Here is a 23,363-nt window from a genome sequence, read left to right as displayed (position 1 = left end):
TTTTGATAAACTCATGAAATAACATTGAATCAGGTATGTCTCATTCATAACAGGTCAACTACGGATTAAAAATGCATATTTTGATTAGCATTAAGAGAACTCATACCAACTTTAAAAAATAAAATGCCTACTCGGTAAGACTATGCTGTGAAATTAAAAAATAACAGTTTTGTCAACTTTATAACATGTCAACTCTGTCAGATACTTTAAAGGTTTTGTTGTAATAGAGTTCAGTTAAAGTCTGAAACATCCAAAAATTGGAGATTCAAGTTTGAAATGGCATTCTGTGTGTTTCCAAGTGTTTTAAATGTTTGTGTACTTTTTATATGATGTCAACTCTGTCAGCTGGCTGTCAATTCGATCAGATGGATTTCTTTTGTTATATTCATTGTAAAGTATGTGCTAGAATGATTTTAAAAATGAGTTTATGTCAATAGGAATTTCTGTTTCACACCTACTATGTGTTATTTGTGTTACATATGTGGTTTAAATTTTAATACTATGAATTTTGTTGTGATTGGCGGAGTTGACAAAATTCAACCACTAAGCTGCAAAAAATACCATTTAAAATGGCTCATTACAAAGTTTAATAGCCAATCATTCCCAGCATGACTGAAGAGTAAAATAGAAATCCCCCCAAAATAAGATTTTGTCCCTATTCTTAAGAACAAGTGATATATGTCCATCCACTGCTTGTCCTGTTCAGGGTTGAGGAGGATCTGGAACCTATGGGGACAAGGCAGGGAACAGAAGACGGTGGGGTGCCAATCCATCACTGGGTGCACTAGTGTTGTAGTCAAGACCGCCTAAACCGAGACCAAGACATTGCAGAGACCGGAGGGTATCAAGACCAAGACACTGCTGAGACTTGAGGGTACCAAGTCCAAGACCAAGACTAAGACACACTAAGGCGAGACTAAGACCAAGACCTAAAACCGACTAGGGCTAGAATCGACATCACATTACTCAGATCAACTGTAGAGAAAAAAGGCATTGCTGTAAAGTGTCATTACTCGTTAAATCAAATTCATGTTATCTTTTCAATTATATTGTCCATATGTCCATATGTCTCTCATTTAAAATCTCCCAGATTTGTCATAGTTACGAGGCCTGATGGAAAATAATATTCTCAGCAATCCTCTCCTATAACCATTTTATCAGACCTCATCAAGGGAAAGAGATGGGATGTACCAGAAAGATGTTCATATTAAGTCTCTTATACCAGGGAGAGAGGCCTCGGGTAAGCTATGAATACGGCTATGTAATGATCCTCTGCTTTGAATTGAAGAGAATGAGCCTCCAGATTGACTTGCTCCTCCAAGAGGTGGGTATGTCCCTGATGGGTATGTCTGTCTGATGGGTGTGTCTTTCTGATGGGCATGTCTCATGGGTATGTCTTTCTGATGGGTATGTCTTTCTGATGGGCATGTCTGATCGGTATGTCTTTCTGATTGGTATGTCTGATTGATATGTCTGATCGGTATGTCTTTCTGATCGGCATGTCTCATTGGTATGTCTTTCTGATGGGTATGTCTGACGATTAAACAAATAAAGCAGCACAACATTACAGTAACTAACAATAAATAAACCACTAACTTACGTGTACTGTTAGAGCATTTTTGTAATTTATTTAAACTTTATTTTACCAGTAAATGAACTGAAACCAGTTCTCACTGCTTTATGTGCTTTTCGGGAGAAATACCAGATAACGCATTGGAACTTCCTGGGATACAAACATCATGCGTGGAATTAAAATCTTCAGCCAATAAGGGCAAAGTTTCTTTGCCGACTTCGCTATCATGCGATGTGTATGAAGTGTGTGGACTGTGAAGCACTGTGTCCATTGAGAAAATGTATACAATTTTCTAAAAAAAAAAAGTAGATGCATCTGACTGGTTGCATTTCAATTGAGGCGTGTAATGAATAATACTGTTCTGTGAGGATTTCTGGATTTGGATTTTTTTCTCTTTTTTTCCCCATCCCATCGAGACCGCTATGTCCGAGACCAAGACAAGACCGAGACCACAAAAAATTGGTCTCAAGACCGGTGTCGAGACCAAGACCGATCTCGAGAACTACAGGTACAGCACTAGGGTGCACTCACGCAGCAGTCACTCACACTGCAATCAGTCACACTGCAGTCACTCACACTGCAGTCACTCACGCAGCAGTCACTCACACTGCAATCAGTCACACTGCAGTCACTCACACAGCAGTCACTCACTGCACCACCGTGCTGCCCCTGTATTATGACTATATTCAATTAATTTTCAATTCAAAAATGTATCTACTTATTAACTGTTCTCACATAAGTATGGTTCCAATTTTCTCCTCTCAAGAGACATGGCAGAACACTGTTTGAGTCTTGCATAAAGATCTTAGCTGTAGCCAATAATTACACTTTAAGTTATTTGATTGAAGTACTGAATATGTGTAAATGGATGGACTCTGCAGTAAAGTCGTGCCCAGGGTTGCCAAATCTCACGCTTTCTGACTGTCACGTTCACTCAAATCTTACGGCAAATATATATTATTCCATTATCCTACAATTAGCTACATCAAAAGCTTTGGGGTAGTTTGCAAACCCTACACACTATTTACAAGGCAGTGAAACTGTTACGTACATGTAAATACTTGTGCAGATTTGTCCGGAATTGAAAATCTCACGCCAGACACCTGACCAAAGTTGAGAACCCTGTGTGCCTCCTTGCAAAGCAGAAGAATGTGTGTATTCCTCAGTTCTGATGACTCTCTGCTGAATCCCACATGGAGTATTTCTCAGCGCTATTAATAAAAAACCCAGATACCAGCACCATAATCCTCTGTAATCTTTGTTACCTTAGACCTTAATTGTATTTAGATACAAAGGTAGGCTGTACCTTTTTGCGCCATAGTTTTTCCCTAATTTTGTTAATGTAACTTTAAGAAGTTCATTTAAGCATTTAAGCACAATGGCCATACTACTCCTCTCTGTCTGCACTGTAGAGATCTCTGCTAACATGCAGCTTACTTACCTGTCTGTGCCAGACCTGGTTCACGTCTTTTAGTTCAACAATGTCATTGACGGAAAGGTTTGTGATTATTACTAATCTCTGGCCTGCAGCATGTGGCAGAAGGGCCCTTGCCTGGCAGGTATGGCCAGAGGTGGAGATTTCAGGTCCAGAGAGTACAAATCCAGGCCAAGATTTTGCTTCAACCAACCACTTCAATACTCTGTGACTGTGACTCTTTATACTCAACTGGTTGGTTGAAACAAAATCTTGGTCTGGATTTGTACTCTCTGGACCTGAAATCTCCACCTCTGGCTATGGCTCAATTTTATAATCCATACCTGCAGTATTCGATCTCCTTCTCGGATACGGCCGTCCTTTGCAGCTATGCTATTGGGATTGACCTGTACAAACAAGGAAGAAGGAAACCATTACAAGTGCTGGTATAGACAGGCCTGGAAGAGCTCCTCCGGACTCTCACCTCTCCAACATATATGCCCAGATCCTCCTCATCGTCAGTGCGGTAGCACACAGTCAATCCCAGCTTGTCCTGTTGACAGGACTTGTACAGCTCTACCTCCTGGTAATGAGAGAGGTACGAGAGTAACCGTAACATATGACAGGGAGTCACTCAATGTGAATACGAATGAGAGAACTGAGCTAACCTCATATTCAAACTCATCCTGTCTGTCAACCTCGTGGTGAGAGCTGTCAAAGTAGTCATTGGGGTCATAGTAGTCCTGCTGTAGGTGGGGACTGAAAGGAAAAGAGATATTGAAAATAGGACAATTTTTTGAGCAATGTTGCCAGCCAGGTGAGACAAAGGGCAACTCATCTATGTCTGGATGAATGTGAAAAGTTGCCCACTGCTGGTCACAGTTTTTCAAATAGAAGTTTCAAATTGTACATTTTTCAAAATAGTAAAATATTGCTCAGCAACACTGTGCAAGAAGTAGCCCAGTGTATTGTCTCCCTTACAGATGGAGGGCCAAGTTGACACCAGCACACTCATGTTGGCATTCGTACGTACAGGTCATTCAGCAGGTACGGCTCCAGGACAGGATGGAGTGGAGGAGAAGGAGGAGGCAGTGGGGGCCCAGCGCGGGAGTGACCTGCTCTGCCCACACTCTGCATGTGCTGGAAGCTGATGTCGGTCTGGGTGCTGCTGTCCGCGCAGTCGCTCACCATCGCCGCCCCGGTGGTGACCATCGGCCCCCCGCTGCTCCCTTTTCTCCTGGGCCCCCTGCGTACCACCTGGATGAGGAGAGGGTCCCGCATGGCACGTAGGCTCCCAGCGGGCCGCTCCTGAGACAGCCGGGACAGCTCCTTCCCGTTAACCTGCAGACGGTTGGAGAATAGGGCAAGAGAAAAGAGGGGAGGAGGTGAAGAGGCGACCAGGATCATGGAACAATCAGCAGGAGAAACAAGGTGCAGGTAGTGCATGAGGAGAAGACTGTTCCATGAGGGGAGACCCTACCATGGAGGAAAACATGAAAATATGAGCAGGAAAAAGAAGATGGAAGCAGCACCGAAAAAAAACAACAAATGGATGGGTAAGAGAGGGACATCCAAAACGATGTAAAATGACTGATATTAGGCAGCAAATTCAAATGAAAGGAGAAGGAGGATGAGTAAGGGGCTGTAGAAGCATCAGCGTAGCGCTAATACACAGAAGAGGTTCTATCATTTGTTAGTATTATTCACTGTACCAAAATAAAGAGGGAATAATGGACACAGAGGTTAGTAGATAAAGAGCATCCAAAAAGTACGGCAGGGCCAACAAGAAAAAGAGACGCAAAAAGACCGACTGTCGTAAGAGGTCATTATCGCATACAAGCACTACTCGATCCTAAGAGCAGAAAATTACACATGCGCCATGGAGATGGATGGGAGAGAAGTGGCCGTGCACACAGAGATGGGCCTAGAGAGTATCAACAGCACTCTGGGCCTGTTAATCAGGACAATGTCAGTGCTCTCCCATAGTCCATTAAGAGTTCGTTAAGCCCCGAATGGCACAGTAAAGCCTCTGTTCAGCAGAGGCTTTCCTGTAAGGAGAGACGGAGGACAAAGCTCTGAATGAGATATATACACTGATCAGCCATAATATCATAATATTGTGTAGGTCCTCCTCATGACCTGTCAAGGCATGGACTGAGGTGTCCTGTGGTATCTGGCACAAAGATGTTCACAGCAGATCCTTTAAGTCCTGTAAGTTGCAAGGTGGAGCCTCCATGGATCAAATGTTTGTCCAGCACATCCCAGAGATGCTCGATCGGATTGAGATCTGTGGAATTTGGAGGCTAAGTCAACACCTTGATCTCTTTTTCATGTTCTTCAAACCATTCCTGAACAATTTTTGTACTGTGGTAGGGCGCACTGTCCTGCTGATAGAGGCCACTGCCATGAGGGAATACCGTCGCCATGAAGGGGCATACTTGGTCTGCAGTAATGTTTAGGTAGATTGTACGTGTCAAAGTAATATCCACATGCAGAGGCAGACATTTCAGGTCCAGAAAGTAAAAATCCAGACCAGGATTTTGTTTCATCCAACCAGCTGAGCATCCAGAGTCACAGTCATATAGTACTCAAGTGGATACAAAATTGAAACAAAATCCTGGTCTGGATTTTTACTTTCTGGACCAGAAATGTCCACCTCTGTCCACATGAATGCCTGGACCTAAAGTTCCCAGCACCCCATGCGTATCAATGAGCTTTGGCCCATGACCTTATCACCGGTTCACCGGTTGACCTTTCTTGGACCATTTTGAGTAGGTACTACATAATGGGAACCCCACAAGATTTTGGAGATGCCCAGTCGTCTAGCCATCCAATTTGGCTTTTGTTAAAGTTGCTCAGATCCTAATGCTTACCCATTTTTCCTGCTTTCAGTCCATCAAGTTTAAGAACTGACTGTTCACTTGCTTAGTATCTAATGTCACCCTTGATGTGTGCCATTTTAACACGATAATCAGGGTTATTAACTTCACCTGCCAGTTATGGCTGATCGGTGGACTGTCACCCTCCGTATGCACAAGTTCTGTATCTGAAATCGGTTACTGCCAATGATTTTGTCATTTTAGCTAGTCATTTAGCTTCCTGGCTCCCCTGGCAGTTTTCCTTAAAATCTGTTGTCCATCTATAATTAGTCACTGTTTACTGTGACTACAAACTCACATAAATCTTCATGTCTGAGATGAAAACAAAAAACTGATAAAAGGTGCAAGATAATTTGCTGATTGGGACTGCAGGCTGCCAGAGTGATAAGCAGAGTTTAGCTTTCTTAGTGGAAATACTAAGGAGGAAGAAATTATTTTGTTATTATCGAGGAGCCCCCTTGGAACAGTAGTTAGTTGTCTGAAATATCACTGGCATTCAGTAAGTAAAATTTATCATTGAAGTGAGCATAGAAGAGGATTGGCTCAAAGTACTGCTCACGAGTTTGCACACAATATGTGGTTTGGTCATAATGCCAGTGCACTGTATTGGTTTGGTCATAGTGCTAGTTAACTGTATTGGTTTGGTCATAGTGCCAGTGCACTGTATTGGTTTGGTCATAGTGCCAGTGCACTGTATTGATTTGGTCATAATGCATCTGATGCTCTCTGAATGTGTGTCTATAGCATTAGTGTCACAATGTCAGGAGATATTTTTTGCTATTGTGATTCTACTGCTTTTCTAAGGTTCCCATTCCCCTCGCCCGTCCTTTAAGATCCCTGTTCCCCTCGCCCATCCTTTAAGGTCCTTGTTGCCCTCGCCCATCCTTTAAGGTCCCTGTTCCCCTCGCCCGGCCTGTAAGGTCCCCTTCTCTTTACCTTTCCATTAAGGCACTGTTCCCCTTGCCTGTCCTTTAAGCCCCCCATACCCCTTGCACATCCTTTAAGTTTCCCGTTCTCCTTACCTGTCCTTTAAGGTCCCCTTCCCTTTGCCCATCCTTTAAGGCTCCTATTCCCCTCAACCGTCCTTTAAGGGCTCTATTCCCCTGGCCCCTTTAGGGTCCCCATTCCCTTCGTCCATCCTATAAGCTCCCCGTTCCTTTCCTGTCCTGTAAGGTCCCCGTTCCCCTCGTACATCCTTTAAGTTCCCCATTCCCCTTGCCTGTCCTGTAAGGTCCCCGTTCCCCTCGTCCATCCTGTAAGGTCCCCGTTCCCCTCCTGCATCCTTTAAGCTCCCCGTTCCCCTTGTCTGTCCTGCAAGGTTCCTGTTCCCCTCGCCTGTCCTTTAAGGTCCCCTTCCCTTTGACCATCCTTTAAGACCCCGTTCCACTTGCCTGTCCATTAAGGTTCCCATTCCACTCATCTGTACTTTAAGGGCTCCGTTCCCCTTGCTCGTCTTTTAAAGTCCCTGTTCCCCTCGCCCGTCCTTTAATCTTTAATATTTCTAAATCCTATCTGTCCCCCTCCCCTTTTCTGTCTGTATGGAACAAGAAGCAAAAAGCAAGCTTTTTAATTAAGGATTTAGTGAGTGCTAGTCTGCCTGAGCAATCTCATTAAAACAGCCGGGAGACACTGACATGGTCTGACACACATGCACATACATAGCACTCAGAGAAAGAGATAGACAGTCTGGCTTATTCAGATGCTCAGTGAAACATTATAATTATAAAATAATTCATAATTATAAGTAGAAATCATCCAAGGTATATGCCAGCCAAAGCTGCATCCATACCCTGCTTTTCAGATACAAGCAGTGGGCACACATAACAGGTTCCTAGACAGGCAAATATTCCTAATTTGTTTTAGCAATTGCACTGGAGAAATGATTGAAAATCAACATATATTTCACCATTGTATATTTTTCAAATTTTTTTTTGTTTTGATTTAACCCTGTGCACCAGCAAACAATGGTTGTCTGAGGAAGAGATGATTATACAAATAAACAGGGCACAGCATCTGGAAAAATAACAGAATACTTTCTGCCTGACCATGCATGAGTGTGTGCATGAGTGTGTGCATGAGTGTGTGCATGAGTGTGTGCATGGGCGTGTGCATGAGCGTGTGCATGAGTGTGTGTATGAGTGTGTGCATGGGCGTGTGCATGGGCGTGTGCATGAGTGTGTGCATGAGTGTGTGCATGAGTGTGTGCATGGGTGTGTGCATGAGTGTGTGCATGGGTGTGTGCATGACTGTGTGTATGAGTGTGTGCATGGGTGTGTGCATGAGTGTGTGCATGGGTGTGTGCATGACTGTGTGTATGAGTGTGTGCGTGAGTGTGTGCATGTGTGTGTGCATGAATGTATATATGGGTACATGCATGGGGGTGTGCATGAATGTATACATGCGTGTGTGCATGCAGGGCTCATAAGCTACTGCAATATAACACAGTGCATGTGTAATATCGATACTCCAGTCATTTGTTAGCTGCATGACAGCAAGGAGGAATTATATCATCTCAGAGCACGGACCGTGGCACATCCCCCTCCACCTGCCACTGGCCTTTTGAAATGACTGCATTTTAAATTAACGCTCTTCTGTGCAGTTGACCAAAAAAAAATGGATTTCAGCTTCTTCTGTCCACCGTCTTTGTTTTCATCTTCCTCGATTTCAAAGCTGGCATTTCGACTGAAATACAGATAGATTGGCTTGAATTTCATCTCAGTGCAAAACCTTTTTCAAAGTGTCCAGCAAAGCAGTGAGAGAGAACTGCACAAATGTCACACCTAAGCAGAGTAACATTTAGAGCAAGAAACTGTTAAATTAGGGAACAATTACTCAAATTATTGTAAAATCATACAGGTTTGGCTGCATGATTTCATCCCACTAATGACAATCAAGTGTTTGAAAAAGTTCCGGGACTCTTTCTGACCCCAGCTTTACTTCCATAGGACTTTAATAGACAAAGCCCATTCTCAGCTTTTTAAATTCATTGTAACTGAACCAAACGTAAATCTGCTTTTAGGTATAAAATTGGATTATGCCAAATCCAGTATAATCAAAGCCCCCCATTCCCCCTTCCCCCCGCTGTCACTTTTGGAATGACTCTTACCCCCCTGCCAATAGATGCTCTTTCATTGTTTTTAAAGCAAAAACAAGTCATTTCTGAGTGAATGACTGTGAGGACAGGATGTGACTCTGCTTCTCCTCTCATAACACAGCATGTGTTCCCATTGGCCCCCAGCCTGGCCACAGCCTGCTATCCCAGCATTTCCCCCTTGTTACCTTGCCGTACAGCAGTATTTCTGCACTTCAGCTGTTTCTCTTGATCTTTTCGCCATAACAGTCTGTTTTTTTCGAATCCCAGCTTCTGTCCATCTGCCGCGTATCTGAGTATAATTGCTGCTTTGGTTTGAGCAGTAAGCGGTTTGCGTCAGTAAATCGCGCTTCTGCTGTCGCCGCTGCTGTTGCTGTGCCCTGTGTCCACTGAACTCCACGTAGGCCAAGGCCGGAAATATTAGAATTTCTGGTCCTCCACCTCAGTGTTTCCCAGTCTGGTGCTTGGGACCCACAGACGACTTCCAGTAGGGAGCAGAAACTGGGACCGTCTGCGGACCCCTGAAGGCCGGGGTGAGAAACATTGCTCTACCTTAGTTTTCTCAGTGCTTTCTGAGGTTCTGCTTCATTACATCATTTGTGAACGTATTTTCAATTTCAATTTAGCCTGAACATTATGTCGAAATAAAACAACTAGCTACCAAATGCGCATTAAATTCGCAGCAAGCACTGGCCCGGGTGTGTTTTCCGTCACCTGTCTCAGGCTCACAGGCTGTAGCCAGGCTCACTGCAGCCCTCAGGCCTCTCATGACACTGCGGGACACTTACATATATCATCCCCTGCTGCTCCCTTCACACAGCCACTGAGATACGATCACAGAGGCGATGATGTCTTTGCACTCAGGAGTAGCAGTAACGAGATATTAGAGTGTTCATTGTTACAGCTACGGCTAATCATTATCATAATATGCTTAGTAATGTGCTGTAGGCAGCTTTACAGGGCATCATAGCGAAGGCGTCAGAGGGGCATCGATACCCTGGCAGATTCAGGGGGCCCAATACTTGACAGGGCCACTAAGAATATGTAAAATTAAATGCAAAATTTAGCAGGGGGGGGGGGGCATGTTGACGTTTTGTCTGGAGGCCCAGGGTCTTAGGTACACCCTTGTATCTTAGTGCAGACTCAGTGGTAAGATATTGAATATTCCTGCCACCATGGCTGAACAAAAGCACAGGATGTTCTCTATATAATGTGCTTAACGGGCAGCAAAGTTCTGCAGCCTTATGGAAAGTATGGCCTTGGGAGAGGTGACAGGCATATTTTAATATTTCTGTCATACTTTAATATTCAGAATTGCATAGCAAGAGAGCAGCGGGAGAGGCAGGGGAGATGAAGACGGACGGATGAAAGACAGGTAAGTTGTTCAAAGGGGGGAAGGGGGGGGGAAGGGGGGCAGTGATGGCGGGGGGTGGGGGTGACGGCGGAATGAGATGGGGAGTGCAGGATAAAAGGCGGCACAGGAGTGTAGCTCCGCATTTCCATGTTGTGTTATCATTCTAACCTGCAGTACTTAAATGACTGTGAGGTCCCACCAGTGGGCGGAAAGGTGTGAGGGAATCAGACCTAAACTGGAACAAGAGGAGCTGACATGGAAGATACTGTAGGAGATTCTTGTTTTCTATCCATCATTAGCTGGTTAAGCCACACCTTACATTCTGGTTTTATTACTTTGCGTTAATCATTAAAGTTTGCATCGTTGTACTTTAACAGTACAGTTTCATAAAGTGGAGATTAATACCTTCAAATGTGTCCAGTAATATTTCTGCCAGTCGCTGTAGGTCTGAAATGCTGCAGTGTTCCGGTGGTTGTGCCCAATGCAGCGGCACAAGCATTCAGCACCTGCTCCTGCTCTTTCATCCACTCCTCCCTCTGCTCTCCTTTGCTCATCACTATTTCCAGCTTGTATCTTCCCAGCTCCACTAGCAGCTAACCCTCTCGTCTATCCCTGCAGCTTGCCAGGTCTCAGAGATCTTTCGGCGTAAGGCGTAAGCTGTCTCTGGTCCTGCTGCTCTGACTTTCTCGTAAGTGCGGAGTCTAAATGCAGATACGTGACAAAGCATTAGGCGGGAATTTCGGTTATGCGACAGCTGCGGTTAAGCACTGCACAGGAAGAATGGAAAGTGGCACTTTAAGCAATATTACCTGGAAATTAGATAGCGCTCCATGTGATTTTTATCACTTCTGTGGAAACCAAAATAGAATAATACCTAAGAAAAGTTAATATCTTCAAAATGTTATTGCACAATTATGGTCTATCTGTTCTTAGACCATGACGAACACCTGTGCATTCTCACAGTCCAGTGACCCCCTTCCTCATTTTCCCCCTGCTGTCCCACAGCCCCCCCCCCCCACCCCACCCCCACCCTCACCTCTCTGATAACTGACAATAGATGACAGGAACTCAATCCTAACCTCATAAAAATGTAATGCTGCTTGCACACGAGGCGGTTTGACCCAGGCCAGACCCTAATCTTTGCTGGAGACGCTGGGAGGGTAACCGGTCACAGTCCTGGCAAATGAGTGACATATAAGCCATAATACACAACTAAGAGGTTCTAGAGATTAATACCGGGGGGGGCAGATATGGGGATAGATGTTATATCTCTGTATCTCTAGAAGCCACCTGGATGTGATTGTGTGATACCTGTACATGTCAGAGACTCTGTAAGTGTAAGAAGCTTGGGCACCGATGACAGACTTACGTCTTCAGCATCTTGTGAACGAATTCTCGCATAAATAATCCCCACAAGATCATACAAGCATTGTTTCTATTTTTATCCTCGTGTTGCTGTGGGTGTGTGCACCTTTTAACACGTTCACGGAGGGTACATATCAGTGATCGTCACACAATCGCCCTTTGACTGTGGGTGTGTGCGTCTGTGTGTAAACACTGTATCGGTGTGTGTCAGTATGGTGAAGCACATTAGTCTTGCTTAATGACTTCAGTTGCTGTGGTAACAGCATCCCATCGAGACAAATTTGACAGCCTGTGGTGGGAGCGAGAGGGGGAGAGGCCGCTGGAGAATAATGTTGGGGGGCTTAAGCACGGAAAAAAAAACACAACGGAGGAAGTGTAAGAACCTCTATGCCGTGTGGCCAGGCTGGTGTTCTGGAGCTGCTGAACCACTCCACAGTAGGCAGGGAGTCTGTGGTCAGCATAGTGGTTCAGGTCTGATCTTCCATCTTAAAAGTCATTTGCAGGGATACCCAGGATGCACACGCTGTAGAACCTGTACAGCATCATGATCTCCTGACAAATGGAATGTTTTTGCAAATTCAGTTACTTTTAAGCTAAATTAAACTGTGGAGCATATTTAGAAAAGTTGAAGAGAAAATGGGTTGGCATAAAATGTACATTCAGCAAAACTATCCTATTAATTTCCTTCTGGGTTTGAAGAACACATCATCAGTTTCTTTCAAACTACTGCATTTGCAGTTGTTTTTTTTTTTTTTTGGGGGGGGGGGGGAGTATGGCAGATGTTATTTAGCACCTATGTGTCACTGGATGATGCAGTGATTGGGAACATCTGTTTTTTCATTCTGTATCCAGACACAAACAAGACATTTCAGTGTATAACTGTAGCTTAACAACAAAATGTTTCCTTTAAGTGGGAATGAAATTCTAATAAAGAGCAGGTTGATATTTATACGCTTTCTCAGACTCACAATTGAAATTCACCTTGAGGACTCCGCTGTAGTGAACTCATCTATAACAACACAGGCAGATGAAGGCAGAGGGGAGAATTCGGCAGAAAGATAAATAAAAAAAATTATGAACAACAATGTGAGAGGCAGGTGAACGGCTGTGGCTACTTTCATTAGTGACACCTCCCATAGCTGGCCTATTGAAAACCTCAATAATACCTTCATATAGTATTTATCATATATTAATATTTCTGTGAATGTTACTGCTCTTGGTAAAGGAACACACGATTTTCCAGGAGATCTACAATCTAAAATTAAGCACAATTTAGTATAACCATGATTCTATAAATCAGTGGTTTTCAATCGTGTTCCTGGCCCCCCCTCCCTGACAGAATGTTTTCATTCCAACCCTACCTTAATCAGGTTTACATGGTCCCTAATAGGCTGATAATGGATGTGGCAGGTTGAAAGCAGCGTGGGTTGGAATGAAAACTACTATACTACTGGTATAAACACACATGTATATGATCAGTCCTATTGCATAGGTTCGTTTGCAGGTGGTAAGGGCTGTGTGGGGAGGGTCCTCTGCTCTGCTTTTTCGTCATGGACACAAGTTCTTCTATAGCCTGTGCAGAGATTCCCCTGGGAAGGCCGCAGAGCCCCCCCACATTCCCTTTGTGATGGAATGAGTGCTCCAAAAGACCTCCCCCGTCCATGGGCTTTTCAGTGCAGCTCTGTGATCAGCCGTTGCCGGCGGAAACACTGTGGACTGTTTCGTTTTCTTTGCATTTGCTTTGTGACAGTTGGTGCGCCGGTGAGCACAGAGGAGGTGCACGCACATGAATATGTAGACTCGGTTGAGGAACATCAAGAACAAACAGTTTAGACGTGTTGTGCGCTAGGTTACATCCAGCACCCATCCCCCATGCTGGAATACTGGGGTACCAATTCAAATTCCAATTACTATACCTGATAAAGGAGAACAGACAGGGACAGACACAGTGCCTGCCAGCAAACACTCGTGTATCTCAAACGGTGGTTCACAGACTGTTTCATTTCAAAGTATAATCTGTGAAATGTTTTCCTCAAGACGAAAACGACTAAAACGCAGACGCACATTCTAATTTTTCCTTCTCTTAGCATCTGCTGCTAGACCTGTAACCGTGGCAACGTAACTCTCTTGCTCTCCACTGCGTCGCAGACAAATGGAAGGAGAGAGAGGTAAAATATGGGCAATTTGAAAGTCTGCTCTCTACTGCTCATTCCCACCTCCTAATCATTCTATAACCTCTGATTGTACCACAACAGGTATTTCCTGAATGCCACACTAGCTACGCATGAGAAGTTCAGCCATACAATACCTGACAGACTCCAGATACTTTTTGTTACATCATACCGGATTGCCTGTCTACAAAGATCAGGTGGAACCTCTAATCGACTCCTATACACCAGTCAATTGTTGTCGCATATTGGCCTCGGTATGCTAATGAACCCTAATTAATTAAGGCCTATTTCTGAAAGGTCCTTGTGTGGCACAAACATTTTTCCTCCTCTTGTAGGTGCATGCACACAGAAAGATGAGATGTTCTTTTTGGGTGTTTCATGTATCTGTACTGGAAGCTGCACATTGTGTCCAGACCTGATTGGGCTTGTTGCCCCTGGAGACAAAGCCACACCCCTTCTGAGCAGCACCTACATTTAACTTCACCTGCGGCTCCTGACCCTTATTTTACACAGAGATATCAGCACTCTGACTATTTCCTGAACTGAATACACACACAGGGCATGTAAGGGGATTGTGCAAGGGCACGAGCTTATAGTAATTATGACAATGACTACACCAATACTGAATCCATTGCCAATCATAGGATTTAGCCACTTTTGCTACCTGGTATGTAATATATCTACTGGTATGTATGGCTTTTTAATTTGTATGTTACTGTCAGCAAGCAGCTTTCATACAATAAATCATAATTAGTCTTATTGGGAATACGTTTAATTATGGTGACTAATATGTGCTCACTAATCCATGTAATTTATTTACGTGTTAGGACAACTGGTTAGACACCACCAGACTGCACTAGACATTTTCATGTGAGACACTTTGAAGAAATACAGAGAAGTCTGTTGTGTTAATTTGATACACTACATGCCCAGCTCTCTGTCTGTGGTTATAAATAGCATGAAAGTGTAGAGACGTGTTATTTTCAGTGCAGTAATTCTCAGAGAAAGCCTACATGCCACACTGTGCTTTTTCTTGTAGGAATGTTTCATTAGTTTTTTTTGAGCCAAGTTGAAGTTCATTGGCCATAACTCATCAGTGACGGATGTTAATAATATAGGATGCATCCAAAACTACTTGACTCTCGATGTAGTACATACTGTCTGTATGCATGAGGATAGTATGCATGCACTTGGACATATCGTGGTTGCCATATTACCTAACCCGAATTTTTACCAATAATGCAGCTTGACCCCCATGAAAGTTAAAGTATGTTAAAAACTATCAACGAAAAAATACATATTCAACTCAACTTATGTAACTGGGTATTGTTTTCTACTTAAATTTGTGCAGGGATGCCACTTCCTCCATCATCTAGGCAAAAATATCTCAGCAATGACTTCATCTCTGATTGTAGCTCCAGTGACCTTGTGGGACAGCGTATTGACCATTGGTTGCTGACTTTGTGATCTTCCAGAATGTAATATGCCACTGAGGTACAAATTGCCTATCATCTCATCCATACTGATGATTCAGGCATACTGCTCACTAGATTATGCCTATTATATAGCAAACAAGTATGTGATTTTGGATGCGGTCATAGGTTGTTGTGTCTGATTCTGTGATTGTTATGACATTGTGACTAGCAGGATTGGTCCTGCTGCGATACCTGTATGAAAGGCACATATTCCGAATTCATCCAAACATTTCGGCAGGTAACACATGAAACCAAGTAAGCTGCTTTTCATAAAGGCATTCGCTAAGGAAAATAATTAAGGAGTCCCAGTGCCTCTAAGCTGGACACTGGGGATTTGGGCTGCTGTCTAGAGCCTTTAAGGAGCCTGTGTTTGGCTGTTAATCCAGCGGTATTAGTTTGCTCTGAAGAGACCTTTTAGCATCTCAGTGAATCACTGACATTGCATTTCCACTGTACGATCGCTCATGCAAACTGAAAGAAAAATCGATTTCAAAGCTGTGATGACATCACGGAAGCAATGCAGTCAATGATGACGCCAGAAAAAATTAATTGCTTGATCACAACGACAGCACAGATCCTAAGACAAGCAAATCAGAATTTGTGCTGTGTTGTGTGATCACTGCATGTTGTTGATCCTTGAAATTATTTAAGGTGTAAATGTTTTTCAAATATGGTGATCTTCATGATAAAACGTTATACGTCGTAGAATGCACTTTCCTTCATATTTTGGAGTATAGAATTTGCATTTTTCTGTTTACATTCAAATTATGAAGCATAATTTATGAGATACAGAATACTTATTTGTGCGTGATTAGATGCATCACAGAAGAGTGGATTTCAGTAGGAATACTTGATTTACTACGTATATGCAGTATACATTATACAATATGGGCAAAAGTATGTGGACACACCTAGTAATTAGAGGAATTGCCTAATTAAGCCATGGCCATTGCAGTCACAGGTGTATAATCAAGCACAGTCACCCAATCTCCTGCAGTGAACATTAGCTACAGAATGGGTCTTTGTGCAGAAGAGGTTAGTGACTTTTCACTTGGCATCATTATAGGACACCATCTTTCCGACAAGTCAGGTCACCACATTTCAGTCCTGGTCAACAACGAGTGTTGTGATTATGAGTGAAGGTCAGAATGTCTGGGAGCATGTTCAGATTGAAGCGGTCGGCCACACAAGCTCACAGAAAGGGACCTGATAACCTACCATCAATACCCAACCTGAATGGCAGCAGATCCCACCAGAAATGTTCCAACTTCTAATGGAAAGCCTTCCCAGAAGAGTACAGGCTATCATAACAGCAACTGGCCAATCAACTTCATCTTTCATATTAATACCCTTGGTTTCAGAATGAGGTGTTAGACAAGCTGGTTTCACATACTTTTGGCAATACAGTCTATGTAGGCAACAAGTAAAACATTAAGAACGTAAAGGACCAACATGTGAGGAGGTAAGTAAATAGCAGGCAGTAAGAAGCGACAGATGTAGTGTCGCAAAGAATGGGGCGCATGTAGGCTGGGGCTGGTGTCCAACCGAACGTCGAAGAAGAAAACGATACTGACCTGGAACATGACTCTGTACTGCTCCTCCGGCTTCTGCATCACACACATGTTGCACCCCATTGTGCCTTGAAGCCAGTGAAGTCCAAACCAGACCAGAGATATGAATCCTCTGCTTTCTTCCTCTTCAGAGACAAGAGTCCTCCAATTCACTCATTAAAGTCCATAAAATGTCCAGGCCTGCAAGTAATCCAGTTGTGCAACTGTAAATTTCTCCCGGAAGCCGGGTGTGATGGGGTGTGATGTGTGAGTTTGTCTGCACCCCAAGATTAAACAATATCCCACTAAGACTGATTTGCTATTGTCCTTGTTATTGTTCTCCACCGTTGTCCATCTTCTGTCCTCTGACAGCCACTTATCTTGTTTCTTACTCAAGAATAATCATCAAATTGAAATTGTTTCGAAAAGTGTTCACATAATCTGCGTATTAACATACTGGAAACTGTAATTCTGTGTTGTTAGATTCCCAGTCCCTTAGCTGGTGTCTTAACTAGTCCTGCAGCTTAAATTTAAATACAAATACTTATCTAAATACAAGATATGAGAGACAGATGCAGTTAATGAGAAGCACATCTTTAGCTGGGAGGTGCTCCAGCATTATCATGATGTGTGTGTCTCCATGAAGTCGACTTCCTTCACTGGGATAAACACAGCAACACGCTGCTTGCATTTCACGCATGTGGATCTGCGTTCAATTAGTTTTAGAGGTCTGTTTGCTGGCTTTGGTTTGAAAAAAAGTGTGGAGAAATTTATGGATGAGAAAGTGGTAGAAAATGAAAGAGTGAGGCTATTGGAGAGGTGGATTCAGACTGAGACACAGGTGGGCTCACAAATCAGGCAAAGCTTTACGTATTTACATTTCCCACAGTCCCAGCTCCATTTCCCAAAGGTCATATACTTATTCAGATGTGACCATTTAAGACTTTCAATGCTCGTTCATATACTTTTTATACATTTGGTCTTCGGACCCTTACAACCTGGCAAGCAAAATATTCACATTCCTTTACAATTACATTTAATAATGTCACTGGGCTTTCTACAGTACACTGTACCCCTGTTATCTGAATACACTAGTGATTTGCAGGACAGAGTGATATTTTCATTTAGCACCTTAGTGATGGCTTTCTGCAAACAGACAGCCGCTGTTTGGATTTCCTCTGTCGGATTAAGAGTAAATCAACAGAGAAATAATCCGTCAAATGTTTGTTCTTCACCCGCTGCTTCATTTGCTAAAAATACTACAGAATTTTCATAAAATGTCACATTTGTTTTTTGTGTTGATGTTCCAGAGTCACTGTTGCTGTGGTTCCTTTTAATCTTTAAGTAGACCAATTAATCAGGTTAATCAATAGCTATTTACCATCTATACCTTTTTCTCTCAGTACAATGGTTAAAATCCTTATAGCTCTTGAATTTAAACATCAGTTTACATGATCACAGTCAGAAAGGCTTTTACTTTATTTAACGTTAGTGTACATTTAAGTCCTGTCCCACTGCAATTTACTGTGCTCTGTTGGACTTACTCAGTCCTCTACTCAAGTGCTTACATATGTTTAACTTGATGTTTTCCAAATCAATATTCCAGATGAAGTGTACATTCCATATTTGCAGCAGTGACTTATTGCCCTCACTGTAATTGAATCACGGTTTAACTTGTAGCTTGTATGCGTCAGTTTAATCAGCCAAAAACCCATCAGCTAGAACTTCTATGAATTATTCAATCTGTCAATGACAAAATCGAAATCCAGGAAAATATATGGTGATAACAAAATAAGCACTTGCTACGTGTGGCTGTCATGATGTAAAATCCGTTATCTCGGGCTAAATAGGAAAGCCTGCCTCTTGATTTCTGCTTACCAGGGAAACACAATGCACACCCAAGTCATGACATTGATCCAGGAGGCTTAAAACAATCCCTTGTCTGAAAGAACTAACAGAATATGTTAAAAGAATCATTTATGTGCCTGCTACCAATCACAGAATAACACAAACTACAAAAAAAAATAAAAAATTGCTTCCTTGTTGATCTGTTTCTTTTACCTGTAAAATCTGTATTTAACCCAGTGATAATATTTATGTTTATGTGCAATATGTCTGTTCTGATTTTTCTTTTTTCTTTTGACTCGTATTAATTATCTACAATGCCTCATTTTAAATCTATTCCAAAACAACAGTTTTAACTTTCTAATCTGCACTGGCATTTATATTTCAATCCACGTAAAAGGGTGTACAGCAGAATAAAGTATATTTCTCTGTTTGCCGTGTGCAATGCCTCAGCAGCCGAACCTCAGAGTGTAATCTTAATCCTTCAAAAAACCGAAACAGTCAGGATATCAGTGAGAACAGTCTCCTTTTTCACCTTTGTAGCAAACAGGTGCTGGGTTAAACCTTGTTCAGGTCTTTCCTTCAGTGTGAAACTCAGCGATCTGCTACTGCTTTTATTAGATTTAATCCTCTCTCATACATACAGACATTAAAAGGTTAAGAAAATGTGAATTGTCAGTCACTGCAGAAGTAAAACTGAATTGTGCATTTGTGTGCATGTGTGTTTGTCTCAGACACATCAGGTGCTAAACAAACAAAAAAATTACCCACCTCTCACCCACTGTTATCTTTCTCCTGAACAGGAAAGGATGACTTAGTGCCAAACCCTCACCTTACCACTACTAACAGTTCATGTGAAACACACAGGCAATGCAAATGGGTTGTGTACTCAAAGAGACAAAAAAAAGAGAAAAAGAAAGAGATGGTTTTGAAATGCCACAAGCAGGTATGCAGACAGACACAAAATGAGAAATGAATCTCTCTGTCAGTCACCAAACCAGAGCAACAGACTTCAACACTTCATCTCTTCTGTTTCTCCAGTCCCATCAAAAAGACAATGAAATCCAAAGGAGATAAGTGGGAAAATGTCCTTCCCACATCTGTACCTGCAGCGAAGAGGGAGGGAGGGTTGAAAGGTATTTAAAGGGACGACCACCTGTCCTCCTTCCTGTCCACCCTCCTAATGATTGCAAATTAGTCTTCACAGGGCTGTTTAATTAATCCTGCTTTGCAGAGCACTGAAAATCACAAATGGTCAAAGCACCAAACTGCCCATAAAAATTGCTTTTTTGGTCTGTCAGGTTATTAAAAATCCAGTTAATTTGTCAAGTACAGGGAAATCTTACAACTGTGATGAAGGATGCTCATGAGAAATGAGGATGAAAAGCAAGAATAAATAGGGTGGAAATCCTGTGAGAGCGCCCGCAGGCTAGACGGGGAGCAGGGTCCCTCCGTGCGTGGCAAAGCGCGGCGGCGTAGCGCGGCGGTGTAGCCGTCCCTCCACAGAAACCCCGGCAGCCCACGCAGGCCCCGCATCACGCCTGCTCCCTGCCTTGATTCTCCTGCATGCAACAGAAACCTACATCCACCAGTCCTGCTTTTTTATTCTCTCTGGTGGGCTTTGGGTTTTGCCCGCCCACATTTTTTTCCCTGCCATTTCCTCATATGCCACTCCCCCTCCTCCCTCTCTCTCTCCATTTTTACTCTCTCTCTCTCTCTCTCTCTCTCCCCCTTCTCTTTCTCCAGCTATGTGGGTATAGACCTTCACATGCTTGGCTTTGTAGGTAAATTTTAAGACATGGCTGTGTTTTGATGTCACGTCTGAGCGTGTCAGAGAGGTGAGGCTCGGCGTCGGCAAGCGTGAGGCACAGAGAAAGAGGGACTGGGGCAAAATAAAAAGACTGTGGGACATGGCTGTAAAATGTACTGACTTCCAGGTCTCCGGTCAGCGGCTGCCATTCCGGTGATACTGTAATAACACACCAGTGAAGTCCTGTTACTTCGAGTTGCACGATGAGTTTATCGGTTTCAGTGGTGGGGTTGACAAATCAGAGACCAAAGCTGAGTGCAAAGCCACCAGAGAAAAACCTATGAGCAATACTTCACATGTGGTCAAAAGGCCCACTTAAATATAATGCAGAACCACACTTTTCCATTGTCCTATATAAGTCGTCTTCCTTTCCCTGTATAAAACATACATTCATTCGTGTCACGTGTGTCGCGCGGCCCTGTGGTCACAGGACTGAACAGCAGGAGTCGCTCCAAACCCATCACAATACTTAGCATGTCTTGATCCCACCTATAAATCCATATTATTGGTGTATAACTGCATTATTAACCATTACATTAAATTAATAATACAATTATTTATTTATACAGTTATTTATTATATGCCATTGGATGTTCTATCTATCTATCTATCTATCTATTATCATAATCTTCCAAGATTAACAGTGCAGCATCACTGGGTACACTACTGATACAATCTGTAGAACTGGAATGTATGGGGAGAAACAGAGAATATGTATTATATTGTAACTACTGATGACAGAGGTTTGCATGAACTCTACTTCCAGAGAAGGTAAATATGGGAGCTTTCTGCTTGCTGACAGTGACAGAGACAGTGAATTGAGGAGAAAAGGGCAGCGAGTGAACTGCTCCCCTAAAGTACTGAGGGACATATGAGGGAAGAACAAGGGAGATTATCACGTCGCATTTTACAACTGGGATGAATGACGGCTGCCTTCATTATAGAGGTTCACTGGGTCTGTCATCAATCATTCACCAGATCTGCAGCAATAGAGCAGATTTTCCAGCCGCCTTTTCTTTCTGTTGAATTTGGGTGATGAAGAGAGCTTTATGGCAGAAGGGATAGATTAGTGCTATAGGTTAGATGAGAGGCCAAGGATTTCTTGGTGAACCTCCAGATACATAAAACATACCCAGATCAGTTGATTAAATTTGCTGCATCTCTCGGCCTCCCGCCACTCGCACTTATGTCTCCAGTAGCACTTGTTCTGTACAATTCAGCCGGCAAAATAACGCTGGAGGACTTTCCAATTATCTTTGAACAGCCATAAAAATGACTGGTTTTGTTTCTAGCCGTGGGAACAAGACGTAACTGGAAATGCTCATCATGAGAATGTTTGTAAGCAGGCTTCTGTGATATTGCAGCCATAAAATCCTTCAGGGACTCAATGGAACTCACCTTCCATCAGAAGTCAACAATCTGTGTGTTCCACAGCCTAACTGTGTTTATAGTATATTTCTTGGGGTGGTGGACAGCTCATGTGGATCTCAGGATCAGTCTCTGCTTGTTCCCAGTAACTGTCTTTTTGTGTCAGTCCAACCCTGGCATTCACCTTGCTCCTGTGCCATTTCTTGACAGTGCTTCTTAGAACTATTTTCTACTTTGTCAACATTAAATGGTACATTTTTATAGGAACAATAGTTCTTGTAAGTAGAGTCATTAGCTGGTGTCTGGAAAAGTCCACGGGGACATACTCAGTGTATTAAGGGGTCCTTATTCTTGTAAAGAAGATGCCACCCTAGTTGTTCCCTGCTGCTCTCTCCCGCTTGCCTGAGCCCAGAGCAGAGCAGTATTAAATAGCCCAGGGAGAGGCAGGAAATGCTTTGTGTGTTTGAATCCCTGCTTTGCTATCAAGCAGCATCAGGTATGTTAGTTTGAAAGCCCTAATGTGAGAAAGGAACTGCAGAAGGCCACCTCAGGACGTGCACACACAGCCATCCCCCCCACCCCGTCTGAAGCTCAGACGCCCCCCGCCCCCCCAGCCCCTGGTGGGATGCCGTGGGTAACCGGATTACATGGCATCAGCGGCTCACTCAATTGGCTTACGACCATATCAGCGCTCTCACAGTGAGCCTCAGATCGGCTGCCTCACACACGCTCGCGCTGTGGAAATGTATGGAAGCGAGCTGAGTGTGGGCGCCCAGCCACAGCCACACGAGCACAAAGACAGACAGGCAGGCAGACAGGGAGAAGCAGACAGACAGACAGGGGAACAGGCAGACAAGGAGAAGCAGACAGACAGACGGGGGAACAGGCAGACAGGGAGAAGCAGACAGACAGACGGGGGAACAGGCAGACAGGGAGAAGCAGACAGACAGACGGGGGAACAGGCAGACAGGGAGAAGCAGACAGACAGACGGGGGAACAGGCAGACAGGGAGAAGCAGACAGACAGACGGGGGAACAGGCAGACAGGGAGAAGCAGACAGACAGAAAGAAAAACTGACAAACAGACAGGCAGGCAGACAGACAGGGAGAAAGACAGAGAACCAGGTATGGAGACAGACAGAGAACCAGGTAGGGAGACAGACAGGAAAGCAGACAGACAGGCAGAGTGGAACACACCTGGACTCACTCAGACACAGAATTCACAAGGTTCACTGTGACAAAACTGTAAGCAGCATTCATGATTTTCTCTCTGAAGATTAAAAGAAACAACCAGAACTTGAAAATCGTTTTTGTGGAACTTCAGTAAATGTACATTTTTATTGCAAATTTAAAAATAATTGTGCCCCAGGCCCCCAGTCATATGGATTCGTTTGGCTGCATGGTCAGAATACCTGAATACACTGAAATAGCTTTTATTTCTAAACGTAATGAGGAAAATCTCCAGGCAA

General features: G+C 43.4%; 1 protein-coding gene across 2 annotated transcripts in view; it reads right to left on the bottom strand.

Moving 5' to 3' along the window:
* The window catches only part of LOC111847778 (PDZ domain-containing protein 4-like), a 31,166-nt gene extending 10,865 nt beyond the window's left edge, over positions 1–20,301 (bottom strand). The window contains exons 1-6 of one of the 2 annotated variants that reach the window (XM_023819279.2): positions 20,064–20,301; positions 16,897–19,823; positions 4,021–4,328; positions 3,656–3,746; positions 3,472–3,570; positions 3,332–3,394 (exon numbers count right to left, since the gene is read on the bottom strand). In XM_023819279.2, the coding sequence (XP_023675047.2) occupies positions 3,332–3,394; positions 3,472–3,570; positions 3,656–3,746; positions 4,021–4,328; positions 16,897–16,956 (621 nt within the window). In that variant the 5' untranslated portion in view covers positions 16,957–19,823; positions 20,064–20,301. Of the gene's footprint in view, positions 1–3,331; positions 3,395–3,471; positions 3,571–3,655; positions 3,747–4,020; positions 4,329–16,896 lie in introns of both variants that reach the window. The other variant, XM_023819278.2, reaches the window with a different exon arrangement.
* Positions 20,302–23,363: the final 3,062 nt, after the last annotated feature.

The sequence above is a fragment of the Paramormyrops kingsleyae genome, chromosome 6, assembly GCF_048594095.1.
Source record: "Paramormyrops kingsleyae isolate MSU_618 chromosome 6, PKINGS_0.4, whole genome shotgun sequence".
In the NCBI taxonomy this organism is placed as follows: domain Eukaryota; kingdom Metazoa; phylum Chordata; class Actinopteri; order Osteoglossiformes; family Mormyridae; genus Paramormyrops; species Paramormyrops kingsleyae.
Note: the sequence above shows the minus strand (reverse complement) of the source record. Positions and strands in the feature narration are given on the sequence as shown.